Source organism: Ovis aries, chromosome 23, assembly GCF_016772045.2.
Source record: "Ovis aries strain OAR_USU_Benz2616 breed Rambouillet chromosome 23, ARS-UI_Ramb_v3.0, whole genome shotgun sequence".
In the NCBI taxonomy this organism is placed as follows: domain Eukaryota; kingdom Metazoa; phylum Chordata; class Mammalia; order Artiodactyla; family Bovidae; genus Ovis; species Ovis aries.
In genome coordinates this window covers 47,135,220-47,160,545 of record NC_056076.1, presented here as the reverse complement: position 1 = coordinate 47,160,545, position 25,326 = coordinate 47,135,220, and the positions used below count along the sequence as shown (strand labels likewise).

The 25,326-nt window shown below is 40.3% G+C and overlaps 1 protein-coding gene across 3 annotated transcripts in view; it reads left to right on the top strand.

Annotated features, from left to right (window-relative positions):
- Positions 1-25,326, top strand: part of HDHD2 (haloacid dehalogenase like hydrolase domain containing 2) — a 46,145-nt gene that overhangs the window by 15,539 nt on the left and 5,280 nt on the right. For all 3 annotated transcript variants that reach the window (XM_027960930.2, XM_060405266.1, XM_012103661.4), the window contains exons 3-6: positions 1,607-1,815; positions 7,596-7,680; positions 18,611-18,827; positions 22,803-22,866. In XM_027960930.2, the coding sequence (XP_027816731.1) occupies positions 1,607-1,815; positions 7,596-7,680; positions 18,611-18,827; positions 22,803-22,866 (575 nt within the window). The remainder of the gene's footprint in view (positions 1-1,606; positions 1,816-7,595; positions 7,681-18,610; positions 18,828-22,802; positions 22,867-25,326) is intronic.

Genomic DNA, 25,326 nt, shown 5'->3' with positions numbered 1-25,326 from the left:
CTCTTCACTTTCTGCCATTAGGTTAGTATCATCTGCATATGTGAGATTATTGATATTTCTCCTGGCACTCTTGATTCCAGCTTGTGATTTATCCAGCCCAACATTTTGCATGATGTACAAATTAAATAAGCAGAGTGACAATATATAGCCTTGTCATACTCCTTTCCCAGTTTTGAGCCAGTCCGTTGTTCCATGTCTGGTTCTAAATGTTGCTTCTTTTTTTTAAAAAAAATTGGTGCTTCCTGACCTGCATACAGATTTCTCAACAGGCAGGTCATGTGGTCTGGTATTCCTATCTCTTTAAGAATGTTCCACAATTTGTTGTGATCCACACATTCAAAGGCTTTAGTGTAGTCAGTGAAGCAGAAGTAGATGTTTTTGCTTTCTCTGTGATCAAGCGAATGTTGGCAATTTGACCCCTGGTTCCTCTGCTTTTTCTGAATACAGTTTATACATCTGGAAGTTCTCAGTTCACATACTGTTGAAGCCTAGCTTGAAGGATTTTGAGCATTATGTTGCTAGCATGTGAAATGAGCACAATTGTGTGGCAGTTGAACGTTCTTTGGCATTGCCCTTCTTTGGGATTGGAATGAAAACTGACCTTTTCCAGTCCTGTGGCCACTGCTGAGATTTCCAAATTTGCTGAAATACTGAATGCAGCACTTTAACAGTATCATATTTTAGGATTTGAAATAGCTCAGCTGGAATTCCATCACCACCACTACCTTTGTTTGTAGTATTGCTTCTTGAGGCCCACTTGACTTCACACTCCAGGATGTCTTGCTCTAGGTGAGAGACCACATCATTGTGTAGGACCAGGAAAATATATTTTTTTTTAATTAAAGCTGAACTATTATGAATTCTTTCTCTGATGCCTGATTGCCAGTTTAGGTTCCAAGAAGTAGATTATGAAATCAAAAGCAGATTATGAAATTTTGTATGAAATTTTACATACAAAATCCTATATGTATGTAGTTAAAGGAGAAAGCACATTCTAGTCTATCTATAAAAATGACATGTTTCTTTCTCCAAGTAGTTTCTGTTTGTAAACTTAGTAGCACATTAGGGCTTAGCCAGTGTCTAATTGGCTCAGAAGAAAGAACTCTTGAGGTGTCCTCTGTCTCTTAGCATAGGGGGTCAGACCCTGTCCGGAATGCAGGCCAGAGTTCGTGTCTCAGCCCTATAGCTGCCCAGCTGTGTACAGCTGAGCCCAGTCATTAATCCTGTAGGGCTGAGTTTTCTGTCCTTCAGAAGGTTACACTAGGTAGATAATCTCAAGATAACTTTCACCTCATTCTGTGAGTACAGTAGTTACTCAGCTTTGGGTCTTTGTTTTCACTTCTTTGCTTAAAACCTGGTAGTGAAATTCAGTTAAAAGTATAGAAGGTTCTTGAAAAGGTAGTCTTTATAGCCTTTGTAGATAAAGCGGTCCACAGGGTATGGATAAGCTGTAAGCAGTTTTGGATAGGTTATAAAACCTGTTGGCCATAAAAACACTCAGTGACTTACCTTTCATTTTTTGACCTTTGGCAAGGGCTACCAAATTAGGTTTTATGGGGCTAGAATGTAAAAACTGCCTGTTGACACCTGAATTATACTTTTCTAGGTTACGTGCTACTTCTGTAATGGTTAGGTTTGTGACCAATACAACCAAGGAGAGCAAGCAAGACCTCTTGGAAAGATTGAAAAAACTGGAGTTTGATATCTCTGAAGATGAAATATTCACATCTCTGACTGCAGCCAGAAACTTGGTGGAGCAGAAGCAAGTCCGACCCATGCTGCTGGTTGATGATCGGGCTCTACCTGATTTTAAAGGTAGGAGGCATTCGGAAAGATTTAACAATTAGCTCTTCATATCAGCTTATAAGTCACTCTTAAAACTGGATGTTTGGAAGCATTTATTCAGATTTCCTCTTAATGAAATAGTCAACAGATACAGTGTTTCTCAGACCTGTTTTGACTGCCATCCACAGTAAGTGAAACACATTACATAGAAATTCAGGACATATGTATGTGTACTTGTACATGTTAAATAATACTTACTCTTACTGTGTAACATGTACTCTGTTTTCTATTTGGTTTGAAAAGTGAAAGTGTTTGTCACTCAGGACTCTTTGCAACCATATGGACTACCCTACCAGCCTCCTCTGTCCACGAAATTCTCCAGGCAAGAATACTGGAATTGGTATCCATTCCCTTCTCTAGGGGATCTTTGCAACTCAGGGATCGAACCCAGGTCTCTTGCATTTCAGGCAAATTCTTTACCATCTGAGGCATCCTTTACCATCTTTACCACCCTTTACCCGGGAAGCCCATTTTCTGTTTGGTTTACTTGTGTAATTTTCATGCTGCTTAGAGCCATTCAGATTAGTTTCACAGTCTACTGATGGATCATGGCCCACAGTTTGAAAGAGCACAAGTCAAGATTTCTCTGAGCATTGCTGTCCTCATTCCTGGAGCCACTGTATTAATTTGACTAGAAAAGATAAACCAATATCAACACGTTTAAAGATAGATGTCATTCTATATAGTGTGAAGCTTTTGCAGTGACCATGAAATATTTTCAGTCAAGGAAAAATAAAACTTTTCTTTTGGAAAATGCCTAAACTCTGGAAAAATATCCTAGTGTTATGAAGCTTTGCCACATTGCTTCTCTTTATAGATGATAGAGTAAAGTACACAATATTGACAAAATAAGTATAAATTATAAAGTCATCATTATAAAGCCGTGTTATAGCTTTGTAAATAATAATTTGGAAACCTATGCGTGGACAAATGCAGAGCCTCAAAACTTATACTACCAGGAAATATAACTGTATATCAGTCAGAATTATTATTTGCACGAAACGGGAATCAGCTTTGGCTAAATTAAATGAAAATAAATTTATTAAAAGATCTGATGGAATATAAAATGGCACAGCTCCTTTGGAGAGGAATTTGGCAGGAGCTCTCAAAACTGCTTGGGAAGCAGCACTGCCTATTATAGGCCTGCAGCTGCTAGATGTACTGACAAATAGGTATGAGGGCTTATGAGTAAGGTGGGTCATTATGACCTTATTTGGACCTCATTATGACCTTAGAAAATTGGAAACAACCGAAATGTTCATTGGAAGAGACTGATTAAAACTAGCGTATTTCCACAAAATGGAATGAATGCTTTGTAGCTGAAAGGTAAGTGATAACGAATTCTGTCTCCTGATAAGAGTGATCTTCATAGGATATAGTAAGTGAAAAAAGTAAGGTTTAGAAAACCTTACACATTTGCTGTGTAAGAAAATGAGAGGGAAATGGCTATGGCTATGAATGTATTTGTCTTATATTCGTGAAAGGAAGCTGAAGGAAGATAAGTGAAAAATTAGTAAAAATGGTTATCTAAAGGGGGAGGGCAGGAAGAGGAGATGTGATCTCTCTAAATAAAAGTACATTATTATCTAGTTTTGATATTGGAACCAGGTGAATATTTTACATATTTAAAAGACAAAAAGTTAAAAAACAAGCCAATCCCTAAAAACCAAAAACAGAAACAAATGAACTGTATATAAAGTTGATGACATAACCACTCAAAGAATTATTTTACATGACTTTAAAATATAGTATTCTGATAGTTCATTCATAGGGGATAAATTGAAGGATAAAAGAACTGCAAAGAAACCTAAAACTGCATTCAGTAGTCTTAGTGTTTATTAGTAGTGTTGATATAATTTTATAATTATGGGTACATTACAGGACAAAGTGGTAGTTATGCTAGTATTATTAGTACTCCAGACTTTAAGAGTAAGTGAAAAAAAAAATACAAATATAAAAATCAAATAAGGTGTGTGTTAATTTTGAATTAAAAATATTATGATCAACTCCTTTGTTCTTTTAAAAAATACATACTATCTAGATCTTCTGCTAAAAAGGTGGAGAAGCAATGAAACCCTGTGGACAAACTATAGTGTCTACTATGATTTCCTACTTTAGTTCTGTGAAGAAATGGGAGATTCTAGATCCACAGGGATTGTATGAGTCTGGGATAACTTAATTTTTAGCAAGGAAATTATTGAAAACGAATAAAGTCTTGGCTAAAGGACAGTGAAGCCAATTTGAAGGGATAATTTGAGCATCAAAAAGAATAATGATTGTAATAGATTGCAACACATCTTATATACAAAATGATTAAAATGATACTCAACCCCACAAAACTCATTGGTCAGTATTGGAGGTTGTTATGCCCTAACTCATTCTGAAAATTGGCAAATGAAACAATAATTTATCCTGCCTTTCCTATTTTAACTGTATTTTAGAGTAACTAAACATTTGATGAGAGTAAGTTCTGTATAGAAGAGTTCTAGCTAGTAAATGCAGAAAGAACGGCAGGATTATAAAATCACATTTGCCAAACCCTAGTGAAATAGGCAACAGTGTCAACAGATTTTAAACACAATAGGTGAAGAATTGATGAGGAGGTTCAGAATGGAGGGATCATGCTGACACCACTTGAACCAGCTGATCAGTCTTAGCATCACTAAATGAGGAACAGCCAGATCCCTTGTGCTTCATGATGTGATACAATAGAACGTTCATAGCATCGCCTATGAGATAACCTTGCTTAGTAATTGAATGTGAACTTACAAAACCACTAGATCCAGTTACTGGTTTATATGAAATAATAAGAGTAAAGGAACAAATTAAATGATACTCATAAGCAACCAGTCGAATCCAGAAAGTAGGACTTTTTCCAAGATCTAGGTGCTTTAGTAGATAAGGTTGACAGAAGACTGCTGCTGTAGAATGAGAAGTAAAGGATAACAATGAAATACTATATATGGACCTTTTGGGGTGTCAATTACATATCAGATATAAAAAGACGTTTTTGAGACATTTGGAGAGATTCAAATGTGGTCTAGGTATTGAGTGAGTAATAAGAATTATAACTCGGCTTCCCTAGTGGCTCAGTGGTAAAGACTCCACCCGCCAATGCAGGATACACAGGTTCGATCCCTGATCCAGGTAGATCCCACATACCATGGGGCAACTAAGCCCGTGGGCCACAGCTGTTGAGCCTGTGCTCTCGATCCCGGGAACAGCAACTAGTGAAGCCCAGGCGCCCCAGAGCCCGTGCTTCTCAAGAGAAGCCACCTCAGTAAGAACACAGCACAACTGGAGAGCAGCCCCTGCTCTCTACAACTACAGAAAGGCCCACACACAGTGATGAAGACCCAGTGCAGCCAAAAATAAATGAATAAAAATATTATCATTAACCTTGATGGTATAATGTTAAAGTTTTTTTTTTTTTTTTAGGTCTTTATCAGTTAAAGATATATACTGAAATATGAAGGGGTGAGATGATGGATATCTGGGATTTACTTTTCAAAGACTTTAGAAAATGTAGAGAATCATAGATACAATTGGCACAATGTTCAGTTCAGTTCAGTCGCTCAGTCATGTCCGACTCTTTGTGACCCCATGAATCACAGCACGCCAGGCCTCCCTGTCCATCACCGTCTCTCAGAGTTCACTCAAATTCATGTCCATCGAGTTGGTGATGCCATCCAGCCATGTCATCCTCTGTCGTCCCCTTTTCCCCCTGCCCCCAACCCCTCCCAGCATCAGAGTCTTTTCCAATGAGTTGACTGTTCACATGAGGTGGCCAAAGTACTGCTGCAAGAGGGCATCAGAGGGCAGACACACTGAAACTATAATCACAGAAAACTAGTCAATCTAATCACACTAGGACCACAGCCTTGTCTAACTCAATGAAACTAAGCCATGCCCTGCGGGGCCACCTAAGATGGGTGGGTCATGGTGGAGAGGTCTGACAGAATGTGGTCCACTGGAGAAGGGAATGGCAAACCACTTCAGTATTCTTGTCTTGAGAACCCAATGAACAGTATGAAAAGGCAAAATGTTGGTGACTGCTAAAGCTGGATGATGGATACATCAGGACTCATTATGATCTAGTCTTTCCATTTTTAAATATCATTATATGTCTGCAACAACAAAAAAGACTGTTTAGGTGGCCTGTAGAACTGCCCAGTGGGGGGCTGGGGTTAAGTCTCTGGGGTTGGGCCCCAAGCAGCAGTATGCAGCATCTCGCAAGTAGAACTGATCAGGCGTCGCCCATGTGCCTCTGCACACTGACCTATGGAGCTGGCTTGTTGACCCCAGTGGCACTGGAGACTGGAAGTTCCAGCTTGCCCTCCTGCCTCAGAATTTCCAGTGGCACTCTCCCAGTTGCTTGATGTTCTTAGCTTCCATTGTAGAGCCTGGGGTGGGCGCTTTCGATTGGCAGAACCTCCATCTCAGGCCAGTACCCATAGCTGCAGAGAGGCTGGAAATACAAGTAGGCAGTGTTTTCACCCTCTCAAGAGAGGGTGAGATCTGCTCCTCATCAAGCCTTTTGAGCTAGTGGATTCCCTTGTTATGAAAATGATATTCAGAAACTGGGCTGCCAAAAATAATGACACATACATTCTGTAATTAGTATATTTATATTTCTGGGCCAGCTGAAGTACTGCAAAAGTTTTTTATCCAGACCTTTTACTTTATTTGAAGAAAGATTCTGGTTGTGCAACAGTGAGCTGGAGTCGGCACATCTAAGCAGAATCCCTGGTCTGGAAGAAATCTTTGTTATTTAGTGTAAGACTGAACTTGCAACATGGAAATACCCAGAGCCGATGGGTTTTTGAAGGGAATGGAAATATCTTGGCTAATATTGAATATCTTAGCTAGTGGTAGATGGAGAAAATAAAAAATACAAAAACTTCAGCTTTTAACTATAGCCATTGATTTTATTTTCTCCCTTCAACAAGCTGCAACCAGTTACTCAGTGCTCGTGGCTGCCAGTTAGGAGGGAATTGAAGATCTTGACTATCTGCTCTTTCTACTACTTCTCCTCACATTTTGGTAGAATTGATAATGAGAATGCTTAAAGGCAGGCAATAAGAGAAGCAAATAGGAATTGGCATATGAATAATGCACAGACCCTTCAATCAGAGTTTTAATAACTGCGATGGTGAATACCCTTGTTTGGTTCTTGTATCTAAAGTCTTGTTATCAGGTACCAAGGCCTTAAAGCATGTTTTCATTATAGAATGATACTTGTGGAATTAAATGTGCATTAGGTATGATGTAGAAAGCTATAGGATCTACAGTGCATTCCATGTTTATCATGACTGTGTGTGCCTCAGCTATGTGGCTCAGAAAGTCTAATTTTCTTTGCCTCTTAGCTTTCCAGTCCCTCATCAGTTGCTATTGATCTGATAGCTCATAGTGAACTGTGGTTGTTCTGGTTGATTTTAATGAGTACAGCTTTTTGAAGTTACAAATTGTTACTTGTTTGAGAACCTCAGGTTACAATTTTTAATTCAGATCTTCTAGTTACTTAGTAGCTATAAGACTGCAAAAGTAATATACAAAACTACTAGGAGACCTTTTCTTTTTTCTTTTAAGTATAGCTCATACTTCCAAAGTATATTGCCCAGGATAATCTCTTAAACTTCAGATTATTGCTACAACAAAAAATCAGACTTGGTTGACTAAAACTGCTTGGTTATAAATTGTGACATTACTGTTAATTGCATTTTTCAGTAATTTTTTCTTCACATTTTCAGGAATACAGACAAGCGATCCTAATGCTGTGGTCATAGGATTGGCACCAGAACATTTTAATTATCAAATTCTGAACCAAGCCTTCCGGTGAGTCTTTAGCTATTTATTTTCCATGTGATCATATACTCACTTCCTAAAACAAATTGAATCAAAATTTATTTTCAAATCTGCTCTAGAGTGAGACTGATTTAATTTTTCCCCTTGGATTTTTCATTTTTATAAACTTTTCATTTTTTATCTTGCCTTTTACTTGTTGGCTATTAAGCAGTGTGATTTGCCTTTAAATTTATGACAAGTTAAGTAGTCCTACACATTGCATAGATGTATTTTAACTTAAAAAAGATTTCTTTAACAGCTTAGTAAATTTTTGGAATTTAACATCATTTTCTTACCAGTGCAAAGGTGTTCAAGAATCACTTTAACTTATACTTGATGTAGAATTCACTTCTTGATATAAATATATGTCCTAGAATCAGAATGTTAAAACTTGTTACAAGGTTCACACATCTGGGCACATTATTTGATCTTGAAGATGGCTATCCTCATGTACAATCTGTGTGGCCGAAAATAACACTACTGAATGCCCCTTTGTCTATGACTCTCAGTTACTGTGATAGTCAAGCCTTTATTTAAATAAAAACAAATTCACTTTTTATAATCGCTCAGTAGACATTATTTTCCAGAGATCCACTACTATGCCAGATAACTTGAGTATTAAAATTTCTTTCCTTCACCTACTTCAGTTTTCTGTTCTAGCTTCTTTGGAGATAGAGGTACAAGGGGATTATCGCACCTGCTCCTTAAGTAAGGTTTGTAGCAATACCAAAAGCAGTTTTCATTTGAAATAGAGAATTTGCTATTATTTCTTACTTCCGAGTTTGCCCCCTACTACATTTTATTCAGTTCTTGAACCACAGAATTCAAGGAGAAGGTATTGATTGATTTTAGCTGGTAATTTGGGAAGGACATATTTAATAGGAAGTTGGGAGGTCTCTGTCTTAGATAAATACTAGACTCAGGGTAATAAAAATGTATGTTGACATAATACTGACTTTGTAATTGCTCGGATGCTATCTTAATTAGTACACTTCCCTAACCATATTGATTTTTTTAAACACTACATTTTAAAGCATTATAGTGCACTTATAAGTCAACTCTAATTTCACAAATGCACTTAACAGCTGGGTGGAAAGTTAACAGAAGGATTTTAGGTCTTGCCCTTCTTTGCATATTGATGTCTCCACAGAGACTGTGCCTTCCAACCAATGACTACAGCTGTTTGGATTGTGAGTGACAAATATAGGCATCTCAAATGAACCACTGATTAGTTAAATTGCTATTCAGGTTTATAATGAGAATGTACATTGGATTTTAAATCCTGTTGCATTGAATACTAGCTTTAGAGGCATATTACCCATAGGCAAATACATCAGCCTTTCATGTTACACAAATATGTCTAAAATGTCTGAATAAAATTGAGAGCACTGAATTTTAAAGGATTGATTTTAGGGAAGGATAGGAACCACCAGTAGGGAATAGAGGTGATTTGGGTTTGGAGTCTATGAGACATTCAAATCCTAAAAGCCATTGATGTCTTTTTTCCTTTTGCCTAGTACTGAAAGGTGTATACAGCCATGAAATTAAAAGATGCTTACTCCTTGGAAGGAAAGTTATGACCAACCTAGATAGCATATTAAAAAGCAGAGATATTACTTTGCCAACAAAGGTCTGTCTAGTCAAGGCTATGGTTTTTCCGGTGGTCATGTATGGATGTGAGAGTTGGACTGTGAAGAAAGCTGAGCACCGAAGAATTGATGCTTTTGAACTGTGGTGTTGGAGAAGACTCTTGAGAGTCCCTGGGACTCCAAGGAGATCCCACCAATCCATCCTAAAGGAGACCAGTCCTGGGTATTCATTGGAAGGACTGATGCTGAAGCTGAAACTCCAATACTTTGGCCACCTCATGTGAAGAGTTGACTCATTGGAAAAGTCCCTGATGCTGGGAAGGATTGGGGGCAGGAGGAGAAGGGGATGACCAAGGATGAGATGGCTGGATGGCATCACCAATTCAATGCACATAAGTTTGGGTGAACTCCGGGAGTTGGTGATGGACAGGGAGGCCTGGCGTGCGCAATTCATGGGGTCACAAAGAGTCGGAAACAACCGAGCGACTGAACTGAACTGAAAAGGTATAAAGTGTAATATAATAAATACCCATATGTCTATCAACCAATTTAAGAAATATAAATTATCAACATGTTTGCTATCCCGTATGTATCCCTCAATTTTGTTAGCCAAAGCCCAAAAGTAATCAGGATTGTGAATTTTGTGTTTATCATTGCATTTCTTTATACTTGTAACCCATGCATAAGTACTTCTGGACAATATATTGTATTATCTTGCATGTTTTATACTTTATATGTTCATCAGTTTGCTTTCTTCTCTAGAAATAATGTATGATTCATCAGTATGAATACCTGTAGGTCTAGTTCATTCGTTTTCTCAGTTGTCTTATACCACCTTGTAGGAAGGTCTTTTTTAATCTTCTGACCTATTAGGGAAAAAAAGCTTGAGCATTTTAGTAATGGACCAATTTTAATTAAATTTGATGTCAGCTATTAGGAGAAATGCTACCTGGGCAAGCAGATCACTTAATCTAAATGAACTTAGCATTAACAAGCCCCAAAGTAAGTAATACATCATTGTGAAAATTTTGAAATGCTCAAAAAAGAAATGTGAATAAACAGATTCTCCACCTAAGAGATCTACAATTAATATTTTAACATACAACTAGTTTGTTTCCAGGATATAGCCAAAACTGAGAATGTATATATGCTGTGTGGTAACTTGCCTTTTAAGTTTTTCTATATGCTTAAATATTCTTCTAAAACATAACTTGATTTCCAGAGCATATTCCACTTTAAAAAGTGTTGTGCATTTCTGATTATTGGTTATTTCCAGGTTTATGAGTTAATTTTTTAAAAAAACTTTTGAACATGTTTGTTAAGCAATGGTATGTTTCCATAACATGTTTTCTCAGAAGTATAGTTGTGAGATCCCAGGAATTTAGGGGAAAAACTAAATGGAATTGCTTAACCTAAGAAAAGTTCACAGAAAAAAATATTTTTCTAAATTAAGAGCAGCTGTTCTCCAGCTTCACTAGGAGCTTATTAGAATGTTGTTACAACTAAAGATAAGTGACATCACAGCTTTCATATTTAAATGCAGAGATGAAGGCTGCTTTTAAAAAAAAGTTTTATGTTTTGAACACTTTGTTAATGACTTCTTTCCTATAATTGTTACAAGGAATGAGAATCCTTCAGAAGTCTTCAGTTCAGTTCAGTCACTGAGTCATGCCCGACTCTTTGTGACCCCATGAATCATAGTACGTCAGGCCTCCCTGTCCATCACCAACTCCCAGAGTTCACTCAGACTCACATCCATCGAGTCAGTGATGCCATCCAACCATCTCATCCTCTGTCATCCCCTTCTCCTCCTGTCCCCAATCCCTCCCAGCATCAGAGTCTTTTCCAATGAGTCGGCTCTTCACATGAGGTGGCCAAAGTACTGGAGTTTCAGCTTTAGCATCATTCCCTCCAAAGAAATCCCAGGGCTGATCTCCTTCAGAATGGATTGGTTGGATCTCCTTGCAGTCCAAGGGACTCTCAAGAGTCTTCTCCAACACCACAGTTCAAAAGCATCAATTTTTCGGCGCTCAGAAGTCTTAGAGGTATGCAGAAACCAGTTTCTCCTGTGTTTGGGGAAGAAATTCTTATCCCCATAAATGGTTTCTGTTGAATGTTGGATTGCTTTCCTTTCCCCTTCTCATTAAGAAAAATAAAAAGTTTTATATTTAGTATATTCAATTCCTTAGAAAGGGAAGAGGAGAAGGGGAGGGGAAAAAACTCAACAGGAATCAGTTTCTGCCTTTGTACAACAATTCCTGAATCTTTTCTGAGAGCCCTGGCATAAGGAATTCTAGAACAGTGTGGCAGCAGAGCTTAAATTAGAAATATTTCTATGGGCTTTTTCTATTTTGAAAGAGCTGACTGCTATGCAGTCTTTTTAATTAAAGTCCAGACTATAAAAATAAAACACTCCGGAGATGACAAATTGTTGAAGACTTAAGAACTTGAGTTATTTAAAGTATTCCATTAGTACATGCAGAAGAACAACTTTATATGCCAATTTGAAGATCACAGAATACCGAATTGAGTTTAATGTCAGTTACTACTCATTTTTTAATTAAGTGGGGAGATTTCTTTTATGATCAAGGCAGTTCTTGCCACTCGTAAGCAAAAGGTTTAGGTGAGTAAACTACATAAATACAATGTTACTGATCTTTAAAAATTTGATGTATAATCTATACAGTAAAGGATACAGATTGTCAGTGTACAACTCAGTATAAATTGACACATAGATACAGCAGCATAACCCCTACTCTGATCAAGATACAAAAATTTCCAGCACCCTAAAAGGTTCTCTATTCTAGTCAGTACCACACCTTCCTCAGGGAAGCCGTGGCTCTGACTTCTGTCAATATTGCAAGTTTTCGATCTTCATATGATTGAAATCATACCGTTGTAGCATTTTTTTATTTCGGTCTGCTTTTGAGATTTATCCAGGCTGTTGCGTGTAGCAGTACTGTGTTCTTGTTTTGTTTGCTCTTTATTTTTCTTGTGGTATTGTAGTCTATTGTATGGCAGTTCCACAATTTATTCGATCAATAACGGACATTTGGATTTTTCCATTTTTGGCTCTTAAGAAAGCTTCTATGAACATTCGTCTACATGTTTTTTGGGGACATACCCATTTATTTCTTTGGGGTCTGTATCTGGGAAACTGCTGGATAACAGATAAGTGCCTGCTTAGCTTTCATCAATATTGCTAAGTAATTTTCCACAGTGATTTTATAAAGTTATACGTTCCCACCAGCTATGAACCAGAGTTCCACCAGTCTCTCCTTAGTCTGTGTCACTATGGCTATTCTTTCTGGTGTGTATAATGGTATCTTACTGGGTTTTAATTTGTATTTCCCTAGTGAGTAATGTTGCTGAAGCCTTTTCACATACTGGCCATTGGGTAACTTGTTTTGTGATCTCCCCATTCAAATCTTTTCTCCTTTCTGAGGGTTATAGTTTTCTTAGAGGTTTGTTGGAGCCCCGTGTGTGTTGTGTATACAGGTCTTTGGTTGGATATATGTCCTACAGATATCTTATTTCTGTCGGTGGTTTGCATTCTTTTAACAGTATGAAAACAGGATGTTTTAAATTTTGATGGAGTCTAATTTGCCGGTATTTTCTTCTGTTGTGCTTAAGAAATTTTCGCCCACCTGGAAAATCCCATGGACGGAGGAGCCTGGTGGGCTGCAGTCCATGGGGTTGCTAAGAGTCAGACACGACTGAGCGACTTCACTTTCACTTTCACGCATTGGAGAAGGAAATGGCAACCCACTCCAGTGTTCTTGCCTGGAGAATCCCAGGGACAGGGGAGCCTGGTGGGCTGCCGTCTCTGGGGTCACATAGAGTCAGACACGACTGAAGTGACTTAGCAGCAGCAGCAGGGTCATGAAAATATTCTCCATATGTTTTCTTCTGCAGGCTTTATTGTTCTACCATTAGCAGTTAGGTCTAGGGCTTGTTTTGAATGGATTTTTATGAATTGTGTGAAGTAAATTTCACTTTTTTCTTTACAGATATCCCGTTGTTTCTGCAACATTTACTGCGTTAGATCCATTCTTTCAAGAGCCTCACAGAATTGCAGTGATGTTTTAGTGCTTTGACATAAATCAAGTGACTATATAAGTGTGGCTCTGTTTCATATTTGTGCAGTCACTCTGTCTTGAATACTGCAGCTTTACAATAAATCTTAATGTCTGGTAGTATATATTCTTTAACTCAGTCCTTTTTAAGATTCTACGTCCTTTCCATGTGAATTTTGGAATCAACTTGTCTCTTTCTACCAAAAAGGCTCACTAGGAGTTTGATTGGTCCTTCATTAAATCTACAGATTTGCGTATAACTTACTGAATAATAATGTGCTGCCAGTGTATGAAAATGGAATATATCTCCATTTATTTAGATTTCATTTTTACATTTTTCAGCAGTGTTTTGCAATTTCTAGAGAATAGGTTAGTTATTTTGTTAAGTTAATCCTTCTATTTCCTGTTTGATGTGATTGTAAGTAGTATTTTGTTAAATTTTGTTTTTAATTGTTCACTGCTAATGTGTAGAAATATGATTGAGATTTTGTATGTTAACCTTGTGTTTATTCATTGACCTTCTTACATTCACTTGCTAATTCTAATAATTTATTTGTAAAATCTTTTGAATTGAATTTTCTACATAGATAATTGTGTCAACCACACATAATGACAGTTTTACTTCTCCCCTACCAGTCTTTGTATTTTCATTTGTTTTTCTTTATTATACTCTCTGGGACCTCAACTACAATACCAAACAGAAGTGGTGATAGTTGGTAGCCTACTATAAGTGAGAAAATTGCTGTGTTAATATGACATTGGAGATATTCTGGGGGTTTCAATTAAATGTTGATGGGATTCTCTCTTGATATATTTAATGATTTGCTATTGTTTTGATTTGAACTTTCAGTAGTTTGTGTTTGTCAGATTGATTGGTATTCGTTGTGATTGTATTGAATGTCAAGGTTTTTTTGTTGTTCTGGTTCTTTTGAGGGATGTGTGCGGGCCTTTGTTGCTGCATGCTGGCTTTCTCTAATTGTGGCCAGTGGGGTGCTCTCCAGCTATGGTGCTCAGGCTTCTCATTGCCATGGTTGCTCTTGTTGCAGAGCATGGGCTCCAGGGAACGGGCTCTGTAGTCGTGGGGCACAGGCTTAGCTGCCCCACCATAGGTGGAGTCTTCCCAGACCAGGGATCAAACCCGTGTCCCCTGAGTTGGCAGGCAGATTTTTAACCACTGGACTACCAGGGAAGTCCATGAAGGTGAAGATTTTGGCATCATCTAGTTGTTGTTCTCAACTCTGGACATTTTTGCTCCCAGGGGGACATTTGCCAATGTCTGGAGACATTGTTGGTTGTCATAACTGGGGGAAAAGAGTACATCTAGTGGGTAGAGGCCATAGATGCTGCCAAACATCCAACAGGGTATAAGACAGCCTCCTCTCACAATAAAGCATTCTTCAGTAAAAAATGTCAGTGTTGAGGTTGAAAGACCTAATCTGATTTAGGTCCTTCATTTGATAAGAAACCGAGACCCACAAATGTGAAGTGATTTGCTGTACCTATTTTAAGTAGCACAGACACTACCCTTCCCATATTTATGAATAGAAATAATTATCATTACTGTCAGATATTATGAAAATGTTTGCATGTATCATCTTTATTCCCCAAAAAGGTAAGCATTATTCTCCGTGTTATAGATCAGGATCAGGATACTGAGGAATATGGTGCTTCATCTATTAATGAATTTATTTAGTAAGTGTCTAGTGAAAGGTCCCAGAGTTTGTTTGGGCTTTTTTAAAATATAATTTTGTTTGTTTATTTATTTTTTTGGCTGTGCTAGGTCTTCATTGCTTTGCATGGGCTTTTCCCTAGTTGGGGCCAGTGGGGGCTCCTTTCTAGTTGTGATGTGCAGGCTTTTTGTTGTGGTGGCTTCTCTTGTTGCAGCGCACAGGCTCAAGAGCGTGTGGGCCTCAGTAGCCGTGGTGTGTGCGCTCAGCAGTTGCGGTTGCTGGACTCTAGAGCCCAGACTCAGTAGTTGTGGCCTATGGGCTTAGTTGCTCCGCGGCATGTGGGATCCTCCCAGCCCAGGGATCGAACTCAGGTCTCCTGCATTGGCAGGTGGATTCCTTACCACTGAGCCCCCAGGGAAGTGTCCCATTGCTTCTTTTTTATTTTGCTTTGATTTTTTTTTTTTTTTTGAAGTAAGAAATACAGTGATGAGCAAAACTGATGGGCATAGTGGAGACTATATGCTAGTGAGGAAGACAAACCAAACACAGCTGAGTAAGAATTATAAACTATGGAAAGTTCATAGAAAGGAAAAAAGATGAGATGAAGCTGAACTGTGAGGAGGAAGTCCACTCTGTAGGGAGGTTGGCAGTGGCGGCTTCTGTGTGCTCACTTCAAGCTGAAATCTGACAGGTGAGCAGAAGAAAGTTGTGTGCAAAGTGTGGGGCAGTGTTTCAGGAGGAGGGACCAGTGTGTGTGGGGGCTGAAGCAGGAAAGAGTTTGACCTTTTTGGTATGTGGTCAGCAATAGGGAAGGTGTCTTGAGATTGGAGAGGTAAACGGTGGCCAGATGAGGCCAGGCCTCACCGGCTGCAGAGAGGACTTTGGATTTTATACCCTTTGCAGTAAGAGGTTATTGAAAGGTTTTTAAGCTGAGCAGGGACATACATGATCTCACCTGTACTTTTAAAACTCTTGCTATTGCCTGTACGATGGGTTGGTATAATAGGGCAACAGCAAAAAGCAGGAAGATGAGTTGACTATTGCAGAGATTCAGTAGAGAAAGTAAGACTGGAGGCGTTTTTGTTTTTCTTTTGGACTCGGAAGTTATTGGATGTGCTAATAAAGGGATATGGAAGGGTGAGGGAAATTAAGAAATCAAGGATGACTGCTAGGTTTCTGGCTTGAGCAACGGGGTGAATTTACTAAGCTGAAAAAGATTGGGGGAGAGTCGTTTGGGGGAGTGGGAAGAAAAGGACTCAGTTTGATGTTGGGCGAATGGGAAACTTCTGGCAGTTGCTTAAGCTGCCATGTAGTTTCATTTCCACATGCTCCATCTTTAGCAGAAATGGTAAAAAGTTGATCTTGTTTTTTTATTTTTTTCTAGAAAAGTGGTTTTCTGGAGTTCTGGGTTCCTGTTCTCCTTGACCTCAGCTGGCATTGCCCAGTGGTCTTATAAAACGGGCTGTGCTGGACTTGGTGTTCTTTACCATCCCTTTCAATAATGTGCTCCCTGGCTAGGTCTTTTTTATAGTGTTTTCCCTTTGCCTACATGGAATTTATAGCCAAAGATTTCTGCATGAGGCCTTCTTGATGCCTTTTTTTCTTGTTTCTTGTACCTCAATGGACTTATAGTCAAATAGAGATAGAAAATCCTCAGATTTCTTGCTGATGCGTTACTTCTGATAACAGAGAAATCAATTGCCCTGCTTAGGAAATGTACAAACACCTCTAAGTAGTATGGTGTCTATTTTCTCATATTTTTGGAAGTGTTAACTATTAAAAAACACTTTTAATCTGTGTCCTAGAAAATAATTTACCTTTCAGTCTATCCTGAACATGCCTTGGCTCTTGCAAAGATTCAGTAAATCTTCTGCTATCAGAGAAAAATGACAGAAGCAGGAACCACTTCGCTGAGAGATGCCTGTCTTCTCCAGGCCCATGTGGAACCAGTTCCCATTTAGAGAAATGCAGAGGAACCCACAGTTTCAGTCCTTCCAGGGAAGGCACTAAAGCACTGCCTGGGAATTAAGTACACACATCAATCAAGCTGATAAGTCTTATACCCAGTTAATATATAATAAAATATTAACAAAGCTAAATCAAATGAGTTTTTAGTTTAGCTGTGTAAGTGAAAAGCAATTTTGAGGTCTGTTGCATAAAGAATTCCAGTTCCGTGGTAGAGTAGCAAATAAATGGGATTGGGGGCAGGATGACAAGAGGGGAGATAGATGAATCACTCACTATTCTCTCCTTGCGATCAGCTGTGGTTCTTTAGGGCCAGCATAGTGGCCTTATCAGGTTTCCTAACCGTTGGATTTTAAGATCTGCTTAAGAAATAAATTTGTATTAATATTAGTGAATAAATTTGAAGGATCCATCCTGTGCTGTGAGCAATTCGTAGTAACTAACAATAAGGCCCTGTAATAGGCCAGTATTGGTTTTTACTTAATAAAATATTTAATCATAAATGTCTGAATCCTGCATCTCCCACAGGAAGGCATTTCCATGCCCACTGACAAGAATAATTTAGCAGTTTCATAGTTGAGCGCTTAATTACTCATAATTGTGAAGGGTAAGATGTGATGAATTCTGCCTCAATGGACATACTAAATATTTTAACTAAGTAGATGACTTAAAGTAAATTAAGCTAGTGAGATCATTTATTCCATTGGTTAAAAGCAGCTTCAAGAAGACTTTCATGTCCCGTATATGATGTGATGATAATAGGTGTGTGGCTCTTTGCTGTGTGCCTGTATGTAGGCTGCGGTGTTGGGATGGATGGCAGATTTATTTTTGGATGGGGTTGGTGGGGTTTGAGGGATTTCTTCCGTTATGTTTTGCCTGAGTCACTAATGAGGATCCTTAACTATGTGCAGTTTGGTTCTCTAAGGAGAAAACTCTTCGTGCCCTTTCGGTTGGTGTGAGAGTATCTGTCCTCCATCAGGAAAAAGGAAGGGACTTGACATTTCCCCTTAAGCCTTACTGCTTTGTCCTTCCGTGAAAACGGCCTGATTTTCAAAGTAACAGCAGAAGCAGTCAAAGGGTAAAATGAAGAGGGGATGATACAAGCAGAAAATATTTGTAAAATGCTCTGTGAAATTTCTGAATTAGAATCTTACATTTTGGAGTAGAGAAAAGAGGGAGCCAGGTATTTTAGGAGTTAGCTAAACGTGTCACTGCACAGCAGTTGAGTCATATTGTAAAAGGCTCAGGAGCCTCCTGCTTACCATTAGGGAGGTTGAAACAACTTGTCTCATTAAGTTAAGCTTCTTCCCTCGAGTGTCTTATTTAGCTTTACTTCTCTTAATTCTCTTTCCCTGATGATTTGGGTAAAGCGTCTAAAACCACTAAAGGTAAAAGGTTGAAGCAATCCCAAATTTAATAATCTATCACCTTTCTTTAGTGTATCTGAATGTAATTCCCAGCAGTTCCTAGCAAATTCATTAGAAGACAGCAAGTCATTAAAAGTTAATACGAAACTATTTGTTTCTGTGAGTGAATAAAACTACTTTGTAAGTCTGACATTCTTTTCCACTCATAAAAAAGCATTGCTTTTAGCCAATTTCCATTGTCTCTGACTCTCTAGGTTACTCCTGGATGGAGCGCCTCTGATAGCAATCCACAAAGCCAGGTATTACAAGAGGAAGGATGGCTTAGCCCTGGGGCCTGGACCATTTGTGACTGCTTTAGAGTATGCCACTGATACCAAAGCCACGGTCGTGGGGAAACCAGAGAAAACGTTCTTTTTGGAGGCATTGCGGGGCACTGGCTGTGAACCTGAGGAGACCGTTATGATTGGAGATGTAAGTAGAAGAGCCCAGGAAATGCCCGGGGCTCACCTATCCTGCTGGGAGGAGCCAGCTTCAAAGCACTGCTTTGAAACACAAGCGGACCCTTTATCAGCAATTGTCAGATGGTAACAAGAGGCCACCCATAAAGCAGGCTTTCCAGTAGTTGTTCACTGGTATTCGAAAGAACTGAACTGATGATTATTTCTGACAGTCTTCATAGTGTGATGCTGCTGCTGCTAAGTCGCTTCAGTTGTGTCTGACTCTGTGCGACCCCATAGACGGCAGCCCACCAGGCTCCCCCATCCCTGGGATTCTCCAGGCAAAAACACTGGAGTGGGTTGCCATTTCCTTCTCCAATGCATGAAAGTGAAAAGTCAAAGTGAAGTCGCTCAGTCGTGTCCGACTCTTAGCGAGCCCATGGACTGCAGCCTACCAGGCTCCTCCATCCATGGGATTTTCCAGGCAAGAGTACTGGAGTGGGATGCCATTGCCTTCTCCAGTAGTGTGATGAGATATATACAATTCAAAAGACCATCAGATACAAGACAATTAAATGCTTTATATGTCTTTTTGAAGAAAACTTAGATTTCTTTTTTTTTACTATTCCTTAATCCAGAGACCACCTGTTCCTAAAGAATTCTCTCACTATTGATTTTTTTTTTTTTTTTGCTAGTATATGCTTTATGGAAGAACTTCCCACTTTGCCACAGATAGCTAAAGATATCGATTGCCTCAGGCTTTTGAGTGGCAGGGCTGGCTCTGGTGACCAGATGTCCTAGCCAGTGACCTTTGGCTGTGAGCACGTTGTCAGTTTACCCTGGTAAGAAAGGCAATACCAAAGAATGTTCAAACTGCTGCATAACTGCACTCATCTCACACACTAGCAAAGTAATGCTCAAAATTCTCCAAGCCAGGCTTCAGCAGTATGTGAACCGTGAATGTCCAGATGTTCAAGCTAGATTTAGAAAAGGCAGAGGAACCAGAGATCAAATGGCCAACATTCGTTGGATCATCAAAAACGCAAGAGAGTTCCAGAAAAACATCTACTTCTGCTTTATTGACTACGCCAAAGCCTTTGACTGTGTGAATTACAATAAACTGTGGAAAATTCTTTAAAAGATGGGAATACCAGACCACCTGACCTGCATCCTGAGAAATCTGTATGCAGGTCAAGAAGCAACAGTTAGAACTGGACATGGAACAACAGACTGGTTCCAAATAGAAAAAGGAGTATGTCAAGGCTGTATATTGTCACCCTAGTTATTTAACTTCTTTGTAGTGTACATCATGCGAAATGCCAGGCTAGATGAAGCAGAAGCTGGAATCAAGATTGCCAGGACAAATATCAATAACCTCAGATATGCACATGACACCATCCTTATGGCAGAAAGTGAAGAAGAACTAAAGAGCCTCTTGATGAAAGTGAAGGAGAGTGAAAAAGTTGGCTTAAAGCTCAACATTCAGAAAACTAAGATCATGGCATCCGGTCCGATCACTTCATAGCAAATAGACTTTATTTTCTTGTGCTCCAAAATCACTGCAGATGGTGACTGTAGCCGTGAAATTAAAAGACGCTTGCTCCTTGGAAGAAAAGCTATGACAAACCTAGACAGCATATTAAAAGCAGAGACATTACTTTGTCAGCAAAGATCCATCTAGTCAAAGCTATGATTTTTCCAGTGGTCATGTATGGATGTCAAAGTTGGACTATAAAGAAAGCTAAAAGTGATGTCGCTCAGTCGTGTCCAACTCTTTGCAACCCCATGGACTGTAGCCTATCAGGCTCCTCCGTCCATGGGATTTTCCAGGCAAGAGTGCTGGAGTGGGTTGCCATTTCCTTCTCCAGGCGATCTTCCTGACCCAGGAATCGAACCCAGGTCTCCCGCATTGCAGGCGGACGCTTTACTGTCTGAGCCACCAGGGAAGCCCTAAAGAAAGCTGAGTACTTTTGAGCTGCGGTGCTGGAGAAGACTCCTGAGAGTCCCTCGGTCTGCAAGGAGATCCAGCCAGTCCATCCTAAAGGAGATCAGTCGTGAATGTTCATTGGAAGGACTGATGCTGATGCTGCAATACTTTGGCCACTTAATGTGAAGAACTGACTCATTTGAAAAGACCCTGAAAAAAAAAAAAAAAAAAAAGAAAAGACCCTGATGCTGGGAAAGATTGAAGGTGGGAGGAAAAGGGGACGACAGAGGATGAGATGGTTGGATGGCATCGTTTGAGTAAGCTCTGGGAGTTGGTGATGGATAGGGAAGCCTGGTGCTGCAATCCATGGGGTCACAAATAGTCGGAGACGACTGAACGACAGACTTACTGGGAAAACGTTATTTCCTATGTGTGCTATGAGGGGAAGAGTACTGGAAAGCACACTACCTTGTGGTCAGTGGTAGGTGGCAAGGATTATATTTCAATTTTAAATAATAATGCCTTAGGCTGGAAGGGACCATCAAGATTGTCTGGTCCAAACCTCCTCACTTTATAAGCTGAGAAACCTTAGCCCAGAGAGGTAGGCCTCATGCCGGATGACCCGGAGCTGATGAGTGGCATGGCTGGAAGTAGAACTAGGGGCCCCAGACTCCCTCCAGAAACTGTAGATCCCCTGCTGCCTTGAACTGTGCTGGTGCTCATGGATCGCAGTCCTCCTGACTGCCGTCTTCTGCCTCTAGGTTCCTGCACCAAAACCCACTAGGCTATCACTGGACTCCGTACGGCTTTGAAAAACTGTCTTTTCAGTAACAGCTTTTCCCTCTGGCAGGCCTTTAGCTGACTTTTCTAGGCAAATGTGTATTCGAGAAAGTGGTGACCTTAGCCTGGAGCTTTCCGAATTCGTGGTCCCTGGAGACACTGCTATTGGGACAGCATGTAGGGTGGGAAGGCGGGTGACAGCAGAGCTCAGCTGTCTGGAGGGTTGTCGTCTGAGAGAGTCGTGGCTTTTCCCTCCCTTTCCATGTCTGCTTTTTCCCACCTCCCTCTTCCTTTCCCTCTCCCCCATTTGCCTGCTTCACAAGGCAGGCTTAGATGCAACAGAAAAGGTTTTAAGTTAGACCTTGAGTGAAGATTGTGAGAGAAATTCTGAGACTCATTTCCAAGGGTGGTTGTTAAATTACATGAATGATTTTAAGGGAAAAGTTTGTCTTTGGGCATGATCTGAATAAATTCTGCTTATAGACATGAGATGGCAGGATTGATTTTATTGATGTTTCTTCCATTTTTTGGATTTTTATTGCCTTGCATTTATCACAGTTAGCTGAGTATATTCACCCCTATCTTGAGTAAGAATTGAAAAACAAGAGCTTTCCTTTTAAACTGGTCTGTTATTCCTAAGTGTGAAGACAGTCTCAAAATCTGTTTAAGTATACGGTCTGACTTGATTCCTCCTATTACTGACAGTTGGATGAAAAGTAAGGATAATGTCTTATGTGGGCAGCATGAGAGCTGTCTTCTGAACCTAGTTCACTCACTGCCCTGCAGCTGGATCATTTGCCTTAAGAGCTGCCAAATGATAAAATACCTTTTTTCCATGATCTGTTTTAAAAGGAGATAGATGGGAACTTCCCTTGTGGTCCAGTGGTTGAGACTCTATGCTCCCAATGCAGGAGACCCAGGTTTGATCCCTTGTCGGTGAACTAAACCCCACATGCTGCAACTAAGACCTGGTGCAAACGAACAAATAAAAAGTATTTTTAAAAAAGAAATAGATGTACATGTGCAAAGCATGAAGCACTGTAGCTGCCCTTTTTATGTTTGGTTACTGGGGTCACTCCTCTTGTTTCTCACCTCTGCCTCCATGATGCTTCCCTTTCCAATTGGTATGCCCCCTTGGACTGTTACATGTGGGTTTATCCTTTTATATACCTCCCTCACTCTCGTTTTAAGAAAAAACATGGGATTGCGGTTGGCCATTCCAGCCTAATAAATCGCTGGTAGGTTGGTTTGTTGGCGAGCTCACTGAAGATGCTGGACTAAGTGTTCGTCATGCTTTTCTAGGACTGCAGAGATGATGTTGGTGGGGCTCAGAATGCCGGCATGCGGGGCATCTTAGTCAAGACAGGTACGTATCCTCTGTACAAGCTTTCTCTGATACAGAATGGTAAAATACACCATTCTTAAAGAACAGTCTTTGAAAAAATGGCAAAGCCCACTGGGTACTTTAATTCTTTTTCTGCCACGAAGAAAAAATAAAGTGGGCTTAGGACTGCAGGGAAGACAGACAATGTGAGAGGGCCCGTACTGAGCAAAGCTAGGAAAATCAGATCTGAGTTCAGAGGTGTTTTCACACTTCCTCAGAGAAAGTCATACACAAGACAGTTAGCATTTATATGATTTTCTGGATACACAAATCACCGGTTGACTAAAAAACCATTGATCGAGGGGCTCTGTAAAAATATCCTTTCCTTTTGAACCAGGTATAAAATGATGACTTTGACCTCTTTGGGGACTAACGAGCTAAGTGATACTTTGTGTTAATGTTGTCTTAAAAACACACATAAAAAACTGTTTCCTTTTCATGTACAGTAACAATTTCCTATACCAAAATTAAGTAAACTGAGTGTGGTCCCTCAAATAAATTTAAGGAAAGGGAAAGAACTTAATGGGGAAGCCTCAGCTAATACGGTGTCATGATGACGGACCAGTTAGGTGTCCTGGGTCTCAGTCTCAGCTCTACACTGACTCTGAGATTCTATCAGAGCCCTTCACCTCTTTGGGCTGTGTATAGATAGATGATGGGGCTGGACTGGTCCCTTGTAGCTCTGTGCCATTTTCCAATGTGGAGTCTGATGAATAAAATCCTCTCAAGGTAAGGAGAGACAAGGCATGAGAGCTGTGTGTGGGCATGTGCTGTTGTGCTGAGAACTTGATCAGCCTTTCCAGATAAAATGAAAAGGTCTCTCCCACACCTGCCGCCAGGGGGTGCCTGCTGAGCTTGGAACTAATAGCACGTGTTTGAGGATGACAGCCACGGGTCTGGTCTGAGAATTGTCATCAGACTCTTATCAATTAAATAGCAGATAAGGGGTTCTGTGGGCTTCCCTGGTGGCCCAGCAGGTAAGAATCTGCCTGCCTATGCAGGAGATGCAGGTTCAGTCCATGGGTTGGGAAATCCCTGGAGAAGGAGGAAATGGCAACCCACTCTAGTATTCTGGCCCAGAAAATCCTGTGGACAGAGGAGCCTGGCAGGGTCCAGTCCCCGGGGAGAGTCAGACATGATGCGGTGATGGAACAGTGACAGCAGAAGGTTCCGTCAGTGGCCCCGTGAGTTCATACGCCAGGCTTCGTACAGGTCGTCCAGAAAAGGGAGAACTTAAACAGAGTCATAGAAGACCAGCCGCCAGGAAATTTTTAGAAAAACGTGTATTTACTCATGACTGTGGTGTTTGTTCAAGAAAATGTGGTTGCATGAAAGCTATTTTGAATTTAAGAACAGAAACAAGACAGCATGAGATGCTGTTGTAATTGAATAAGAAGTACTTGTCAGGCCCTGTGCGTGGGGCTGGCTTCCCAGGTGGCACTAGTGGTAAAGAATCTGCTTGCTAATGCAGGAGACGCAAGAGACTCAGGTTTGATCCCTGGTTCAGGAAGATCCCCTGGAGTAGGTAATGGCAACCCACTGCAGTATTCTTGCCTGGAGAATCCCATGGACAGAGCAGCCTGGCGGGCTGAAGTCCATGGGGTTGCAAAAGAGTCAGACACGGCTGTGCCACTGAACACACACAGTGTGAACCAAGAGGGCAACAGTCTTCTCACGCAGGAGGTCTAGGGGTGAGCCAGGGGACCCCTGCAGGTGGTGGCTCTAGTCGCTTGAGAACTAACAGTGTTCCTGCACATTTCTCATTCAAAATGATCACTGTTTTCCCTGGAACATCACTCTGCTTTGATGGACGCGAAAAAGAGGACAACGGGACATATCGGGGAGTCAGGGAAGGCAGGCACACTCATCGTCTTCCCTCGTGTCTGAATTTTCAGACTCCTGACAGTCACCATTTTATGATCCGGGCATTGAGGAAATCCACAGAAAACTAGTTCTGTTCTTGCGTCCCCAGGAACATTTCCTTTCTTAGCTCACATAATTAAGGATTTACACCAAGTGTGAAAACTGCTCCTGTGCCAGTGTCTCGTGGGCCCAGCTCCCCCTAGCTGGTCTCCATGGTTCTGCCTTCTTTTCTGACTGGCCGTTGGCTGCGGTCAGCCCATGACAGAGGCAGCCTGTCAATCTTAGAGAAGCCAGCAGCTCCACACGGTCACATCTAAAATGTCTAAGTTATGTAGCTAAGTTCAGCTCATGGAAACAGACCCATTTGTACTGTTCATCTTTGGTCAGAAAAAAAAAAAAAAATCCCAAGTAAGACCACTGTTCTGAAAGCATACAGAGCTGCCGGTTCCACTGATGGTTTTGAACTGAATGCAGTGGACAAGTGCTTGGTTTCTCACTGTTGAAAATTACCATGGAAATTTTAACTTACTCAGTGATTGTCTTGAGCAATTTGTTTCTCAGTTAACACATGTTAAACGC